An 18,765-nucleotide genomic window follows, 5' to 3' on the forward strand; every position below is an offset into this window, starting at 1 on the left:
GACCTCAATATTTGGTCAGTATTTTACCTATTTGGTCAGTACTTTATCTCAGTATTTGGTCAGTATTTGACCTCAGTATTTGGTCAGTATTTTACCTATTTCGTCAGTACTTTATCTCAGTATTTGGTCAGTACTTTACCTCAGTATTTGTAAGACAAAACCAAGAGACAGAGGAAAAGTATAATAGAAACAAGTCACCACTTCTGTGTTTATCACCCACTCCTGGTTTTGACTTACAAATACTGAGGTAAAATACTGACCAAGTACTGAATGTGTTAACATGGTCTTAAGTGGATTTCCCATAAAATTAAATAGGAAAAGTCTATTGAGATTTTTGGAGCCATTTTTTTAGGCGTTTATTGGAAACAAATGTGCTAAAAAAAATCCTGAAAAACCCCGTGTGAACATTGTATTACTATGAAAGCAAGGTGTGTGTACGCAAGAAAGGTAAAAGGCCTCATGCCAGTCTGCTGGGCATGGATTGATTTGGTGACCTCAGCAAAAGCCATAATACCAAATTAAAAACATATTTTATTATAGTACAAGGCAGAAAATAAGGGAAGCAGCTGCCCATAGCAAGTAATCACATCACGGCTTTCATTTGTCAACTTGCCTTAGACAGATGTGAGCTGCAAGCTGATTGGTTGCTATGGGTAACTGCTGCACTCTTGTATCCTGTCTCTTTAACCGGGCGGTATAAAGTGTGGTGAGCCAGCAACCCCTCCTCTCCGTCTGCTCAGCTGAGAGCCTGACACTCCCCGCCGCTGTAGCATTGTGCTGTGCCTGTCTCCGGGATAACACTGCGAGCCACTGACCATGTCTGCGGGAGAAGAAGCTGCCCCTGCCCAGCCCCAGAAGCCTGAGGAGCAGCAGAAGCCTGAGGAGACGCAGCCAGCGGAGGAGCAGATCCAGGAGGCTCCAGCTGCTGAGGCTCCGGAGGAGAAGCAGCAGCCGGCGGAGGAGGCAGCAGCTCCGGCAGAGCCCCCGCAGCCTGAAGTCACCTACAAGTCCCTGGTCCTGTCCGCACACGGCGGCTATGATAAAGTGAAGCTGCAGACCAAGAAGGGGCAGCCCAAGCCCAAGGCCGGGGAGCTGCTCATCAGGGTCCGAGCCTGCGGCTTGAACTTCTCCGACCTCCTGGCCAGACAAGGGGTGTGCGACCGCCTGCCATCTATGCCAGTGTCCCTGGGCATGGAGTGCGCTGGCATCGTGGAGGAGCTGGGAGAAGGGGTGACTGACCGGCAGGTGAGTGCTGTCCCTCCACCTGACTACATGAGCTTCCATATGCTAATGAGCCCTGATTCATTGAGGCAGGCTATAACTGGTATCAGGTGTACTAGAAGCTGGCACAGCAGACATGTGGCTCTAAGGTGCAGACTCTCTGGCAGCTGGGTGTGCCCCTGTCACAGCTGGTACTAGGAGGGTACATGATGGGTAGCTGCTGTCTGATCACTTCTGTCCATGATTCCAACCCCCATTGTGTCACCATTGCTTGGGTTGAACTGACTCTGCCCTGAGAACCTGGGGTGGTAACTTGGCTTTAACCCTTGACTTGCTGCCTGGAGATGGGTGTGACCATGTCACAGCTGTGAGGGAGCACAGTTGCCAGGTTGGTGATGTTGCTGGCTCCGCTGCCCTCCTGTCTGCGCTCAGTGCAGCTGTCTTACACTTATTTCCAAGCCATTAAACTAAAATTATTGTCTTCTGCTCCCTGACTATCATTAAACTCCTCCTTAACCCTGTACTTTCTTATTCTGGCTGGGTGTGGCCCTTTAAAAGTGGCTGTAGGGTGTGGCTAATGTGGGGTAATTGTGGTGGTGTTTTGCCTCCTTGGTGAACTGGTCAAAATCGTTAGACAAGGAATTGCTCCAAGCCTTGAGTTAACCCTTCACTTTCTGATTTGGTCCATTCTCTATGGGTGTGACTCCTTAACAGCTGTTATGTGATATTAAAATAGTGGGTTAGTGTAGTCTTGGAAGGCTGTGTAATGGGTTCTTCTGTAATTGGCTGATTGTACTAGACTAGTTATCTGGTTTTATACACAGCTATTGGCTTTTATTTCTCCCTGCATGAACCTTTGTCTTCCAGCAGAGGATGCTAGTGTAAGTTGTCTACGGCTACTTGGCCATAAATGCCTTGTCCAATTGCATGTTGGTGAATGTGAAGTGGCTCAGTGATTGGGGCTAGAAGAGCTTGTACATGAGGCTGACGAGGCTCACTTTATTGCTTTTCTCTCCTCCGAGCTGTTCTTTGTCTGAAGACCACACCCAGGACTCTGCATTGTCTTGCCTATGTAGGATGAGTTTAGTTAGGATGAGCTTGGCCTTGCTTACATCACCATTGTAGCTGTCCTGAGACCAGAAACCACTAGGACAACACCTTGACATCTTGCGGTGGTGTCAGTCGCGTCCTACTCTAGACTCCTTATAGCAGCTGTAAAATATCAATCCTGTGAAACTTTCTTCAATCTGTGTGACTTTCAGTTATTTGAGGGATTAGTATGTTTGGCACCAGGGTGGGCAGATTACTGTTGCAGAACATGATGTAAAGTGTTCACTTGGTATTCATTAAGCACCATGAAACCCACCGATTGGCTTATTTTTATTTTCCAGGCAACTATTAGCATCTCAATGAGGACTTGAGTGAGCCACACTTGTCTGGGCATCTGGGTGGTATTAATGTTATGGTACCCACCTAGTTGACATCACTTGTAAGTTAACTGAGCTACATCAGTTATGTCTTCAGGCTATTAGTTGCTTGTCCAATTGTAAGGAGCGTCTGCTACGTGTCCTGCTGTTTTAGACCTCCAGCCATAAACTGTTACCGGTAGGAATACCCTGCAGTATCCCAGAAAACTGGGTGATCCAGCAAATACATGGGTAGGCCTCAACTTAGGACCCACTTTTTAACCTAGGTTTCACTGGGGTTTTTAATGGCCATCACATGTTACCTGGATTAGAAAATCCATTTTGTGAACCAGACCATCCAGTACTGAATGCTTGTATTTCATCTTGCCCCAAACTAGCTAGACTTTCAATAGGTGCAGAACACTTGTTCAGTTTCTGTGAGGTTTTTTTTAAGTAATTTTAAACTAGTGCCTGCAGAGTGGTGTAGGTACCAATTATCATTAAAGGGGTCACTAACCTGGGTTTCGTTTTTTTTTTTTTTTTTCTTTTTCCAACCCCATTTTTTTTCTTTAATACATATCATATTTACTTTGTCTGCTCTTGATCTTGGACATGACACCCCGCACAGAGCAAGGGTCATAGTTGATCTTCTGTCTTAGAAACCTAAAGGTCCTAATTAAGGTAGACCCTATAATGTCCACACTCAAATGATGGGATTTTCTTAGGGTTGTTGGATTTTCAAGCCACTTTTTTGGCTTGCAAAATTATGACCCTACAATGTTGAAGACTGTATTTTGACACCCAGGAGCCACAGGTTGCAGCTTATTCTAGTACTTGATCTCTGGCAATGGTGTGTGGCACTTGGATGAGGTTAGGATGTGTTACTGTTGTCCCCATGCTAGAATTTTAAATCTCTAATTTTTGCAAAGATGCAGTGGCCACTGAACTTTCCACTTTTGATCTGAAAGTCTGTTACCATCTCGGTGAAGTGCATGGATGCTGTGAGATGCTAGGTCCTTGCTGCCACACCCATCTGGGATGTGTAATATGGCCTCTAGTGTAAAAGCCTGACCTTAAATCACAGGAGGTGTATAAATGGGTAGCCAATTACTGAGTAATACAATGTCTCTGAGCTAACCTCATTGTCTGCATTTGGCACCACTGGGGTTTATTAATCCATCAACTGTAGTCACTAGTACATTTTAACTGTTTAATCTGTAGCTTAAATAGATGAATATCTTCTACTTGCTGTTCTCATGGTGTGAAATAGTTTATGGATCCCTCCCATAAACATTCAGAGCTTCTGCCAATACTATACCTCCTTATATCTTGAAAGGTTCTATCCAGATGACCAACCCTATAACCTTATACTTTGGCACACAAGATGCCATAAAGTGAGACTGCCTATCATTTACCAATGCAAAGCAGATGGTACATGCTCATTTTATCAGTCTCTCCATTGAAGTCAGTAGTTTTTGTTTGTTTGTTTTTTTACATCATTGGCTTCTGAGTAAAGGCTCTAAATATCCTGAGTATGGGATTTTTGTCTTTTGCATGCAACCTACCTGTGTTCACCCAGTGATGTGCCTCCTGTAAATGGAGGTGGCTGCAGAATCCATGCTCTACTCGTGCTTGAGTTCTGAAGACTGCCAACTGAATGTAGGCAGCTTCTGTATACTGTGCTCCCCTGAATAATGTAGGTACAAAGCTGCCATTGCTTGGGCCATGGGGAGTGCAAAGTTCAGGCCAGTGGTGCAACCCTGCTGCTGATTCAAACTGTGAATTTGAAGCACTTCCACCCTACCTGCAGGGAAGCTGCAGAGCAGTACACACCTGTCTGAAGTGTTATGTTGCATGAAACCATTTAAGGAAAGGATGCTGTTTGCTCAGCTCCTCTTTAGACTTCTATGGAAATGTGTACAAAGAGGTACTTAAGACCAGGAAACGGGGACCCCTTGTCCTTGTGATACGTAGGATCCTGCATATTAAACATGCATGGCGCATTATGTAACTGACCTAAATTTTAGAGGTATTCCAACCCCAAAGGCAGATATGATGCTGAACTCCTAGTCTTTTTTTTTTTTTTTTTTTTTTTTTTTTCTTCTTGTGAGAAGAGCTGCACAGATTGATGAATAAGCCCCAATTTCTGCACTGATGGAGGGCCGTGTCTGTCTAGCTCCTAAGAACACGTCGTTATTAATGTTCCTCGCTCCATATACTACAAAGACTTTCCCTTAAAGCTTTGGCAGCTGTCATGTATGTTCTAAGAGAGCAGGGTGATTATATTGAGCACTGGCACTCTGTGCTGTCATCTCCCTGCAGGTGTACTAACCCAGATTCCTATTTCATGTTTCTCTGCTTCTAGTCAGTGCTCATTAGATCCACTGGCCTGTTCACGGCTTGCTTTCTGTGTGCTTCAAGTGCAACAAATGAAAAGCATAATCTTGTAAGAATCACCTTGTCCTGTCGGTATACAATCCTACCTCCCACTTGCCATACAGCATATTGGGCTCCAGTTGAGAGAATGTGAGTGGGAAGACTGCTTGTTTTGACTAATTTCCCTTTTAGAACTGATCTGGTCATTGTGTGGATCTCTCCTACAGAGCTGACTATACCCAACATCTAGCCATACTGAAACTTCAGATTCTTATCTGCCAGCCAACTATACAACATATTCATTGTTAATGATGAATCTGCTTTGTGTTAATGCAGTCAATGGTGCATCAAGAACACTTGGGATGTGTAGGAAACAGTTTGAAACCGATGTTTTACAGCTGATGCTTGGACTGTCCATACAAACAGGACTCTAACTGCCCTCATACAAATACTAGGCAGCTGATCATAGAAATTGTTATATTGGCCAGGTGTCTGTGTATCTGCCTCTTAACTGTCATGACAACTGTCTGGAGTTAAATATCTATAGTGGTTTTAACTAAATCCCCCCCCCCCCCCCCCCCCCATGCTCAGTGGCTAGCACTGCACCCTTGCAGCACTAGAGTAACTCCCTCAGTCCTGCCTCCCAAATCCCACCAAGGACAACATCTGCAAGGAGCTTGTATGTTTTCCCTGTGTCTGTGTGGGTTTCATCTGGGCTCTCCAGTTTCCTCCCACGTTCCAAAGGAGTACTGGTAGAGCTCACAATCTAAGTTTCCGATCAGTGACAGTGATGTAAAGCGCTGCAGAATATGATGGCACAATATAAGCAAAGCATATTAAACAAATATTGCATATGTTCAGCACAGACTAGACTTGTAGACAACACAAGAGCAATCACTCTTTGGGGGAATATAGGGATGAGCCAGCTTCATGAACCCTAATGTCCTAGTATAAAGCATGACTTAAGTGGTGGGAGCAAAAAGTGGGAAAAGTTCTGAAGTCCTTAATGTTCAGATAACTGATCACTGACATCAAAGTCCTTCGTTTTCTACTTAAGACCTCCACTAGAAAGCCTAGAGTTGCTGTCTACTCATGTGCCTGATTAGATCTTTTATTTTCTAAAATGATTCTTTGTACTCATTATCCAAATGCCCTTTTGCATATCTGAAGGCCAATCCTGGCCTCAGATAAAGGCTGAATGGGTTGTCCCAAGAAGAAAGTTTCTAGCCATATGTTCCTTAAATGATATGTACGTCTTAAAGGGGGTCCCCCTCTTTACTGGAGCCACTCATGTTCTGGTGAGATTTGGCAATGCTTCCACTGCATCGACTGCCATATACATCTTTGTCACTGTTGTTGGATAAACTGGTGTTTTGTCAGGAGTGGGTCTCAGGCCAATCAGCTGTTGTCCATTGGGGGTTGTCTTAGAAGATGATCCACTTTAACAAGTCCAAGTGGAGTTCTACTGTACTAAGGAGCTGCTAGTTTTGTTCATGTATCCAAATATAGTAACAAAATTGTGTGGTTCAGTAACCTAAAAATCTTAATTCAATTGTACTTGAACATCTGATCCCTGCTGTAGATCAATATAAACCACTGAGACCTAAGGGACCTAATTCAGGTATTAATCAGAGGCTGGAGCAGCACTAGGATGAATCAGCTGCTGCCCTTGTAGACTTTTGATATTTGTGTTCTGATAGAGGTTGCTTATGGTTCTCCATTTTCAGGTATTGCTCTGTGCTAAGAGAATTACTTCTGCTTGATCGCTTTAGACTTGATACTGCATCCATTCTCTTTAGCACATCAGCCTTAACTTCCATGCAATGTCAGGGATATCGGCAGCATTGCTAAGTGCAGCTGCTTCTGGTAGAGCCCTGAGCAAGTAGTTTTTCTACACACCTTTCTAGTTGCCATTCAGAGCCCTGTCTTTACACCATACAAAGCACATAAAGGAAATGTCTATATAGGCTTTTATGATGTAATCCTGACAGCATGTAGGGACAGAGACCCTGATTCCAGCAGTGTATAACTTGGTGTACCACAGCAGCTGTGATGGGAATCTGTTTGTTTTTTTTTTTTTTTTTTTTCTTGTGCCGATATAGCAGTGCACTGAATGGGCAACCTGTATAACCCTGCCCACATTACTGTTTAGCGGCTCTGTCAATATAGATTGACAGCACATTCAGTGGTGGGGGGCAGGGCTAAACACAAGATGACCAGGAGACACTATACCTATTGTGGTAGTATTCTAGTAAGGCTGGCATCACACTGGCAATGAATACAGACGAGTGCTATGCAATAAAACATCGCACAGCACTCAGACCAGTATTCATCTATGGGGCAGCTCTCATCACCATATTTTCTTGGCTGTATTCTATGTGCGAGTGAAATCGCAGCATGCTGCGATTGTCACCGACACTCGGCCAAGTCTTTGCTCACTCGCACCCATAGAAGTCTATGGGTGCGAGTGACAGTGCACATCACTCGGATATCATCCGAGTGCTGTGCAATATATGCTGACCCTGGCAATGGAGGAGATGGAGAAATTAGTTTCTCTGCCTCCTTTGCAGCTGTGCTCTGGTCCTGTGAGGCTTGGAGCACAGTAGCATGACACTTGGTCACACGCACAGCCAAGCAGGAGCTGAGGGTCATTAGCATATCTCATCTGCTAGTGTGACCCCAACCTAATTGACACATCACTGCAATTGCGGTCTCTGCGCCTACATCATGCTGCTTTCAAACAAGAGCAAAAATCTGACAGACTCCCTTAATGCCTCTGGTTGTCTGACCCTGAAGTTTTTAAGCTAATCTGTCTTGTAATATACATAACCCTATAAATTATTTCTACCCTTTTTTTAATTCACTTTTTTTTTTTTTTGTTCCTCCTAAACTTCACTTCACACCCTGCACCGAGTTGACATGCACTTGCAGACCAGGTGGCTTCCTAGGCTTTTTTTCCTAAGCTCACAGCCTGAGGCCTCACCACCTCCAGCCTGTGTCCATCACTGCCTGCTTCCCACCCGCTACAGTTATTGATGGTTGGTATATGCTCGAGTACTGACTGGTCATTCATCCCAGAATTGGATGTGGTGATCTGTCATCTGTAGTTCACTTACATCTCATATCCACAGTGCTGACAGAGCCAGAATGTCCCCCACATTGCCCATGACATGGGAATACTGTGAACTGAAAAGGCCAATTGTGTGTAATCTCACAATTTACCTCTGCTGTAGAAGAACATCATAATAACTCTTGGCTGGTAAAACTGAGGGAAGATACAGATTAAATATAAAAAAACATTTTTGACAGGGAGGGTGATCATTGAGAGGAACAGGCTGCCACGAGGTGGTAAGTTCTCCTTCCAATGGAAGTCTTCAAAACAGAGGCTGGACAGACATCTGTCTGAGATGGTTTAGGGAGTCTTGCATTGAGCAGGGAGTTGGACACAACCCTTGAGGTTCTTCCATCTTTAACATCCTATGGCAGGGGTGGGGAACCTCAGGCCCCAGGGCCATTTACAGCCCTCGATGACCTTATATCAGACCCCTGAGCAGATTCTCAGGGACTGCATTCTTGGGCAGGGAGCTGTATCTTGATTGCCACAAGCTCTTTAATTTCTTCTTGCTCTGTTAGCACACATGCAGTGTTCACTACTGAACATTGAAGGGCATGCAATGAAAGATTAAGTTATGAAACCAGTGCCAGAGTCAGGATGTACTTTGTGGGTGGAGTTTGTATGGCCCCCAAAGGATGGTAGAAATATCCAAATGGCCCTTGACAGAAAAAAAGATTCCCCACCCCTGTTCTATGGTATCAAGTTAAATTGACTGGCTTTTTATTTATTGAGACATTACCTTGTGATCTGGAGATTGCAGTATGTAATGCAATTCTGAAGCTTCCAATGTCATTTAACCAATAAATAAGTAACCTGATAGCAAATTTCCTACTGCATAACCTCGGCCACATGAATCAGACATTGGTTCTATTACCACAGTGGTTTGTCTTATGCCAATGATGCCTCATTTCAGGTAACATACATGTAATATCCGGTGACTGACTAGCTTAAGTCTTGTCCCCAGTGACTTCTCCCTGCTTTCCTCCTGTAGATTGACAGATGTCCCTCTGTTTGTAATTCTAAAAGTTGACACTGACATGCTGAATCCTAAAGGTGAGTAATATGGTGCTAGGATTTGCCTACTTGCTGATTCAAGTGGTCATCTTGTAATTGTTTAGGTTTTATAATAAGGAAACTTGCTAGCACCCTACACTCACATGTACAGAATAATTTAAATGACTTTGCAACCTGCTAAAATATCTATTTGGATCACACTGTAGGTGCATTGCCTTGAAATCAATTTATTTTTGTATGCTTAGGGTACTGTTACACTAAGCGATGCACCAGCGATCCTGACATCGATATGGATTGCTGGTGCATTGCTAAGTGGTCGCTAGTGAGCTGCCACACAGGCAGATCTCACCAGCGACATAGCAGCGACACAGCGGTCACTACTTACCTGTCCGACGGGGCGATCCTGACGTCGGCGCCGCAGGAAGCGCCCGACGAGAAATGGTCCAGGACGTTCTTGCGCGATCAGCGATAACCAGCGGGGGAGCCAGTCAGAGGCAAGTATCAGACATAGAGATATCGCTGCTGCGTCACAAAACCAGTGACGTTTCAGTGATATTGCTAGCGATATCACTGTGTAACTGGGGCTTTAGTCTGTTATTAAAGGATCCTATGGGCAAATTAGCCAATCTTGTGACTTCCATGATTTTACCACACGCCAGTTATACAGTCTCCTCACACAAAAGGTATTGTTAATGTGAAGGACCCCTGGGGTTTGGTAGCAAACATCGGTCATTTGCTCCAGCTGGGGTCTTGTTCTGCACCTGTGGTCAGCTAATTGAGCAGTAACCTACTGTCTTACATTATGATGTGCAAATCGTAAAACTTTACTGTAAGCTGATGTGGCTCTATTCAATTAGTGGCAAGGGATCATTCTAGGAAATGTAAAAGGATAGTGCTAAGATATGCAGTTACTATGGTTGTAGGGGGGGGTCTAACCTTTGGCACTTCTCAAATCCTGAAAGTGAAGGGGCCTTAGGGTACCGTTACACATAACTATGTCCCAGCGATCCCACCAACGATCCGGCGTGGATGGTATCGCTGGGACATTGTTAGCTGATCGCTGGTGAGCTGTCACATGGACAGCCCCTCCAGTGATCAGGACTGGCGAGCAAGCTGGTTACCAACCTAAACATCAGGTTTCTAAGGGCTGCGGGGCCCTTAGAAACCCAATGTTTACCCTAGATACCAGCGTGCACTGCAGGCAGGGCGGCGCAGACAGACCGGCGTAGCTCTGCTATCTGCTACTCCGGTCTGACAGACTGGAGTAGCAGATAGCAGAGCTACTCCAGTCCGTCAGCGCCGCTCTGCCTCCACCTCCCGCCCTGCGTGCAGTTCACGCTGGTATCTAGGGTAAACATCGGTTTTCTAAGAGCCCCGCGGCCCTTAGAAACCTGATGTTTAGGTTGATAACCAGCGTGCAGCGTCGCTCATCGCTGGCTCCCGCTGCCACACGCAGCGATGCGTGCTGGCCAGTGGGAGACCAGCGATGGAAAAAACGGGCCAGCACGATCAGCGATACCCCGTGGGGGGGGCCAATTGCTGCTGGATGTCACACAGTGATCTCGCTGGAGAGAGCGCTGATGTGTCACAAAATCAGCGATCTCACCAGCGAGATCGCTGTGTGTAACGAGCCCTTTAGTCTTGCACTTAGAATATTCTTAACTTGCCAAGGTTACACGACTGCTTGTAGTGCAACATGACCCCATGTGAAGGGTTATTCTCCACTTGTAAAGTTACTACCATGGATGGGAGCCCACCAGCACAGGGCTCCTCTGTTCCCCCAACTGCTTATACATGTTACAGTGCCTTGCGAAAGTATTTGGCCCCCTGGAACTTATCAACCTTTTCCCACATCATGCTTCAAACATAAAGATATCAAATTTAAATTTTTGGTTAAGAATCAACAATAAGTGGGACACAATTGTCAAGTTGAATGACAATTATTGGTAATTTTAACTTTTTGTGGAAAATCAAAAACTGAAAAGTAGGGCGTGCAATATTCAGCACCTTTACTTTCAGTGCAGCAAACTCACTCCAGAAGTTCATTGTGGATTTCTGAATGATCCATTGTTGTCCTAAATGACTAATGATAAATCATAGAATCATAGAGTTGGAAGGGACCTCCTGGGCCATCTGGTCCAACCCCCTGCTCAACACAGGATTTGCTAAATCATCCCAGATGTCTGTCCAGCCTCTGTTTGAAGACTTCTGTTGAAGGAGAAATCACCCTCTCGTGGCAGCCTGTTCCACTCATTGATCTCTGTCAAAAAGTTTTTTTTCTAATATCTAATCTCTCCTCCTTTTCAGTTTCTTCCCATTGCTTCTAGTCTTTCCTTGTACAAATGAGAATAAAGATGATCCTTCTACAATGTGAGAGCCTTTGAGATATTTGTAGACAGCTATTAAGTCTCCTCTCAGTCTTCTATCGCAAGCTAAACATTCCCAAATCCTGCAACCTTTCCTCATAAGACATGGTTTGCAGACCGGTCACCATTCTGGTCGCTCTTTTCTGAACTTTCTCCAGTTTGAGTTTTTCATAAAATGTGGCGCCCAAAACTGGACACAGTATTCCAGATGAGGTCTGACCAAAGAGTAGAGGGCAATAATGACTTCACGTGATCTAGACACTATGCTTCTGTTAATACATCCTAGAATTGCATTTGCCTTTTTTGCTGCTGTCACACTGACTCATATTCAGTCTGTGATCTATTAGTATACCCAAGTCTTTCACATGTGCTGTTGCTTAGCCCTATTCCTCTCATTCTGTATATGCTTTTTCATTTTTATTGCCCAGATGTAGTACTTTGCTTTTTTCCCTGTTAAAAACCATTCTGTTAGTTGCTGCCCACTGCTCCAGTTTATTTATATCTTTTACCCTTTGCCACGACAGCACCCACTGGAGTTATCAGATCCGCCCCATTTGGAACAGGAAACCCTACAGGAAAGATAAAAGGGGGCGGTCCGCCTTTCCTCCTCAGTTTTGGTTTCCTGTTCCAAATGGAGCCACGATCCTTCAGGAAACATACCTGGGCCATGCACGCCGCCTGTGCAGTCTCCATGTGAACGGCAGGGGCTGCGGTCCGGAGGCAGCGTCGGGGGAGACTCCGTTAGATGGCTCCCCCCTCGTCTGGTGTATGGAGGGTGATGACTGGGTCCGGGGTGGGCCGCCCGGTCTCACCCAGGAGCGCGCCAGGTGGCACCAGGGCTCCGCCGCTGCTAGCGGTAAGTGCGCCAGTGGCGCAAAGAAGGGAGCAGTGGTGGCGGTGACATAAAAAGCGCGGGCTGCATGTACCAGCGGGGGCGCAGTAGCCGGCCGGCACAGAGGCTCCTGACCCCCGGAAGTAATGGTTGAACTTCCGGGGCAGGATGGCTGAGAGCGCGACGGCGCATGCGCGGTGATCCCGGGGAGGAGGAGCGACTTCCGGGGGCTGACACAAGAGGGGGGAAAAAAAAGAGCGCGCAATCTATACAGCGCCGCAGCTGAGCGGTGGTGAGCCATGTCATCCCCAACGGAAGCGCACGCACCAGCAGGAGACTCTGCGGGGGGCAGCTCCACCAGGGACCGCGACGCTAGGACAGACACCGGTCGCAGGAGCGAGACGGGAGAGTCAAGATCTAGGACGGGATCTCAGCCTCCGATCCGGTAATAAGGCTTCACTGGGTGAGTGTGCAAAGTATATACTCTGCCTATTAAGCTGACCTCCTACCCCCCCCCCCCCCCCCTCTCCTCTCGGACTCCCTTTCTAGACAAAGAAAAAAGAAAAATCTAAGCATAAGGAATGCGCATTATGTTCTGAACCTCACCCTGACTCCTACCCCAAAAAGCTCTGCAAGCAGTGCACCAGAGACTAGGCAGGGGTCCGCAATGTCGTCAAAAGACATCCGGGCCATAATCAGGGAGGAAATACAGGCTATCAACCGCGCCAGTACTCCCTCAGACTAGGAGCAAGAAACAGATGACCCTTAGCTCAGAGTCAGAGGAAGAACAGGGGTTAATCTCCGATTCCTCACTCACATCCTCGTCATCAGACTTGGAGGGATGGTCATGTTTTCCCCTGGATAGTGTGGATAACCTGGTCAAATCTGTGAGGAACCAAGGGGTGCCCAAACCACACAAGACATAATGTTTGCGGGGTTGGCAGAGAAGAAAAGGAGAGCGTTCCCAGTGATACCGGCAGTTAAGGCCCTAATAAAAAGAGTGGGAAAAACACGATCAGAAGTTTTCTCCCATCAGCCTCTAAAAGAAAATATCCATTTAGCGATGACTAGCTATTAAAATGGACCAAGGTGCCAAAGGTTGATGCTGTTGTAGCCTCTACCTCTAAACAATCTACCATTCCGGTAGAGGACGCAGGCTTATTGGCAGACCCGCTAGATCGTAAGGCAGAGTCAGCATTAAAAAGGTCTTGGGAATCTACTACGGGTATATTTAAACCAGCAGTAGCCAGCACATGCACCGCCAGATCTATGCTTGTATGGTTGGACCAATTGGATCAACAGATCGAGCAGAAGGCGTCAAGAGAAAAGCTACGGGCCGCTATTCCATTGATCAGAGGGGCAGCAGCCTTTATGGCCGATGCTTCGGCGGATACTCTGCGGTTGGCAGCAAGATCGGCAGCTCTTGTGAACGCCAGGCGGGCATTGTGGATGAAGAGCTGGAAGGGGGACGTGCAATCAAAATCTAAGATTTGTGCAACCCCGTGCGAGGGTGAGTTTCTCTTCGGGAAAGCCCTAGACAACATACTCGCCAAAGCAAAAGAGGAAGAAGGCGTTCCCTAACTCTTCTATTCCTTTCTATAGGAAAACCTTTAAAAGACGACCGTTTGGAAGAGGGAGACAAATGGATAGGTCAAATAGATGGCCCACGAAGGAAGAAAAGCAAAAGGGTAGCATGTTCAAGGGTTCAGCATTCCGGAGGGAAAATAAAAATTAAAAAATTAGACCCACCAGTAGGGGGTAGATTAAAATTTTTTTATTCAAAATGGGAAAAAATAACTTCGAGCCCATGGATCTTAGGTATAATTAAAGAGGGAATCAAGAGAGAATTCCTTCAAACCCCTTATGATTTCTTTTTCATAACCCGCCTTAACTCCATAGTTCAACAAAAGGCCCTCGAAGAAGAAATTCGGAGCCTATTATCCAAGGGGGTTTTAGTGGAGGTCCCAGAGGGACAGGAAAGTAGAGGTTTCTACTCTCCTTTATTTTTAATTTCTAAACCAGATGGGATGTTTAGAACAATTATTAATTTAAGGAAGCTTAATACGTTTATAAAAAATTATAAGTTTAAGATGGAATCAATCAGATCCACCATAAAGCTTCTCTTTCCAAACTGTGTAATGGCGGGGATTGAATTGAAGGATGCTTACTATCATATTCCTATCCATGATAGATACCAAAAATACCTAAGGGTCGCAGTGGTGTTCGAAGGCAGGATCCATTTTCAGTATACAGCCATGCCTTTCGGTCTCTCTACAGCGCCAAGAATCTTCACCGAGGTGATGGCCTATCTTCGCCAAAAAGACACTCTAATTGTACCTTACCTAGACGACTTCCTAATCAGGAACTCGGTCACCCAATGTACCAAACGTGTGGCTGACGCAATCTCATCTTTGCAGGATCTAGGCTGGATCATCAATATACAGAAGTCCAGACTCGTTCCACAATCCCTCCAGATGTTTTTAGGTTTCCAGTTAGAATCCACAACCCAGAGATGTCTACTTCCTCAGGTAAAGATTGCACTCACAAAAGGAAAAGTAGAGGCAGCCATAGATAGACCACGCATGTCTCTAAGAAGCGATGTCGCTAAATTCCTGTGCCCCAGCAGTCCGGTGGGCCCACTATCGTGTCCGCACACTTCAACACCAGATCCTCCAAGAGGACAGGCGACATGGTGGTCACCTCGAGAGCAAGATAACCTTAACTCAGGAGGTCTTGGCTTCTCTAGAGTGGTGGCTAGAGGATGACCATCTATCCTCCGGAGTTCCATGGGTCATAGTACCATCTTGTATCCTAACCACCGATGCTAGCCCCCATGGCGGGGGAGCCCATATGGGGAATAGCTTTTGTCAAGTAAGGTGGAATAGAGAGGAAGGGGAATACTCGTTTAATTTAAAAGAGCTGACAGCGGTACACCATTTTCTTCCACAGCTCCAACAGAAACATGTCAGGATCTTGTCGGACAACACCACTACAGTGGCCTACATAAACACAGGGAGGTACACGATCAGACTCTGATGTCTTTTGCGGCAAGAATCTTAAACTTAGCTGAAAGCTATTTGTTGTCCCTCTCGGCACTTCATATCAGAGGAGAGAACAACCAAGAGGCGGACTTTTTAAGCCGACACACGCTTCGGCAAGGGGAGTGGGGCCTCAGCCGCCGGATCTTCAAGGACATAGTAGCCTTATGGGGACAACCTCAGGTGGATCTCTTTGCCATGAGGGCGAACAGACAGATAAAACATTTGCTTCCCTGTCTGTCAGATCACCCAGACATACTGGATGCCCTCCAAGCCTCATGGAAGTTCAAACTGGCATACGCCTTCCCTCCGTTGATTCTCCTGCCACAGGTGATTCGGAAGATCAGAGAGGACAAGGCGAGAGTAATCTTGATGGCACCATTCTGGCCCAAGAGACCGTGGATCTCATGGCTACGAATTGTCAGTGACAGATCCTTGGGTCCTCCCTTCGATTCCCAACCTACTCTCCCAAAGCCCTTTCTTCCACCCCCAAGTGGACAGCTTACACTTGACGGCTTGGAATTTGAAAGGCAGCTACTAAGATCAAGAGGGTTTTCTGAAACACTGATTGCTACACTCCTGCAGAGCAGGAAGCAGTCCACGACCCAGATTTATACTAGAATATGGAAGAAGTTCCTATAGTTTCATATAGCACCCCATACAGCAGAAGTCCCGATAGTTCCTATTTTAGAATTTCTACTGAGAGGAAAGGACTTGGGTCTGGCAGTAAACACACTGAAAGTACAGGTGTCTGCATTAGGGGCACTGTACGGCCATAATATAGCAGGAAATAAGTGGATATCACAATTTATTGCAGCCTGTGAACGCATAACACCAGTCCACATACCTACAATCCCCACATGGGACTTAAATCTGGTCTTAGACGCCCTGACGGGGGAACCCTTTGAACCGATAGACACGATATCCCTCAAATACTTATCGTTCAAGACGGCCCTCTTGGTAGCACTGACATCTGCTAGAAGAGTAGGTGATATCCAGGCCCTGTCCATAGATTCACCCTTTTTTCAGGTATACCAAGATAGGTTATTAAAGCCAGACCCCTCATACCTGCCTAAGGTATCAACAAAATACCATAGATCTCAAGAGATGCACCTCCCAACCTTCTTTGAGGATCCCTCCACTCCAGAGGAGCAGAAATTCCACACTTTAGACGTCAGAAGAACTGTCCTAAAGTATATTGAGAGGTCTAGGAGCTGGAGGCAGTGTAGGGCTCTGTTCGTTTCTTTTCAGGGCCATAAAAAAGGGTACGGAGTCACGAAGAGCACCATTTCCCGATGGATCAGGGAAGCCATTCGGTTAGCCTACTCCGCAAAAAATGAAAATCCTCCAGAAGGCATCAGAGCGCATTCCACTAGAGCAATGGCTACCTCCTGGGCTGAGAGGGGAGACGTTCCAATTGAAACCATATGTAAGGCGGCAATTTGGTCATCCCCCTTCTACCTTCTATAATCACTATAGACTTGACCTTTCATCAACTGCTGACCTAAGCTTTGGCAGGACTATCCTTAGCACGGTGGTCCCACCCAGGTGATGGTCTCTGGAATCTCTCCAGTGGGTGCTGTCGTGGCGAAGGGTAAAAAGCCGGATTACTTACCGGTAATGCTCTTTTAATGAGTCCACGACAGCACCCGCTCACTTCCCTCCCTGCTAAAGATATCGATAATAAAGTGTATCTGCTAAAGATGAATAAGTAAAGTTAGATATACAAAGACATTGCCTAATCCTTGGCGGTCCTCCTGGTACTCTGAAATACAAAACTGAGGAGGAAAGGCGGACCACCCCCTTTTATCTTTCCTGTAGGGTTTCCTGTTCCAAATGGGGCAAATCCGATACCTCCAGTGGGTGCTGTCGTGGACTCATTAAAAGAGCATTACCGGTAAGTAATCCGGCTTTTTTGAATCCTCTCCTCTAGTATTAGCTATCCCTCCTAGCTTTGTGTCATCAGCAAATTTAATCAGTTTACCCTCAATTCCTTCACCTAAATCATTGATAAAGATGTTGAACAATACAGGACCCAGAACAGAGCCCTGTGGTACCCCACTTGAGACATTCTTCCAACTGGATGTGCAGCCACTTACGACCACTCTTTGGGTCCGATCACTAAGCCAGTTATGAATCCACTTAACAGTTGCCTTGTCCATTCCATACTTAGCTATTTTCAATAAGGATTGTGTGAGATACTTTGTCAAATGCTTTGCTGAAGTCAAGATATACTATATCTACAGCATTTCCCTGATCCATCCAATCAGTGATTCTGTCATAGAAGGAAATTAAGTTAGTTTGACACGACTTATTAGTTACAGACCCATGCTGACTGTTTAATCACTTCATTCTTATCCAGGTACTTGCATACATGTTTAATAATTTGTTCAGATTCTTCCTGGTATAGAAGTCAGACTATAGTTGCCTGGGTCCACTTTCTTCCCCTTTTTGAAGATGGGAACAACATTTGCTCTTCTCCAGTCTTCTGGGACTTCTCCTGTTCTCCAAGAATTTTCAAAGATTATGGAGAGGGGTTCAAAAATTTCTTCTGCTAGCTCCTTCAGTACTCTGGATTCATGTGGACCTGGAGACTTGAATTTATTTAGATTAGCTAAGTGTATCCTCACTATCTTTCTGCTTATAGATATCCTGGATTCTTCTATTCCCTTAATAGGACAGTGAAGAACAGTTGATGTTACATTTCCTTTCTGAGAGAAACCATATAATAAAATCCACCTGTGTGTAATCAAGTCTCTGTATAAACACACCTGCTGTCAGTCTCAGGGTTCTGTTTGATACAGAGCATCATGAAGACCAAGGAAAACAGGCAGGTCTGTGATACTGCTGTGGAGTAGTTTAAAGCTGGATTTGGATACAAAATGATTTCCAAGCCTTTAAACAGCCCAAGGAGCACTGTGCAAGCGATCATATTAAAATGGAAGGAGTATCGTACCACTGCAAATCTACCAAGACCTGGCCGTCTCTCTAAACTTTAATCTCAAACAAGGAGAAGACTGATCAGAGATGCAGCCAAGAGGCCCATGATCACTCTGGATGAACTGCAGAAATCTACAGCTGAGGTGGGACAGTCTGTCCATAGGACAAAAGTCAGTCGTACACTGCACAAATCTGGCCTTTATGGAAGAGTGGCAAGAAAGCCTTTTCTCAAAGAGATCCATAAAAAGTGTCTAAAGTTTGCAACAAGCCACCTGGGAGACACACCAAACAGTATGTTTGGTGTAAAGGCAGCACAGCTCATCACCCTGAACATGCTGACACCACTGTCAAACATGGTGGTGGTAGCAGCATCATGGTTTGGGCCTGCTTTTCAGCAAGGACGGGGAAGGTGGTTAAAATTGATGGGAAGATGGATGGAGCCAAATACAGGACCATT

The 18,765-nt window shown here is 45.7% G+C and overlaps 1 protein-coding gene across 1 annotated transcript in view; it reads left to right on the plus strand.

Annotated features, from left to right (window-relative positions):
* Positions 1–715: 715 nt before the first annotated feature.
* VAT1 (vesicle amine transport 1) overlaps positions 716–18,765 on the plus strand; it is a 74,404-nt gene continuing 56,354 nt past the window's right edge. Inside the window, exon 1 of the mRNA XM_073562597.1 lies at positions 716–1,245. Within this exon, the coding sequence (XP_073418698.1) occupies positions 817–1,245 (429 nt within the window). The 5' untranslated portion in view covers positions 716–816. The remainder of the gene's footprint in view (positions 1,246–18,765) is intronic.

The sequence above is a fragment of the Dendrobates tinctorius genome, unplaced genomic scaffold (assembly GCF_039654945.1).
Source record: "Dendrobates tinctorius isolate UK_male_01 unplaced genomic scaffold, ASM3965494v1 ptg000360l, whole genome shotgun sequence".
Classification (NCBI taxonomy): domain Eukaryota; kingdom Metazoa; phylum Chordata; class Amphibia; order Anura; family Dendrobatidae; genus Dendrobates; species Dendrobates tinctorius.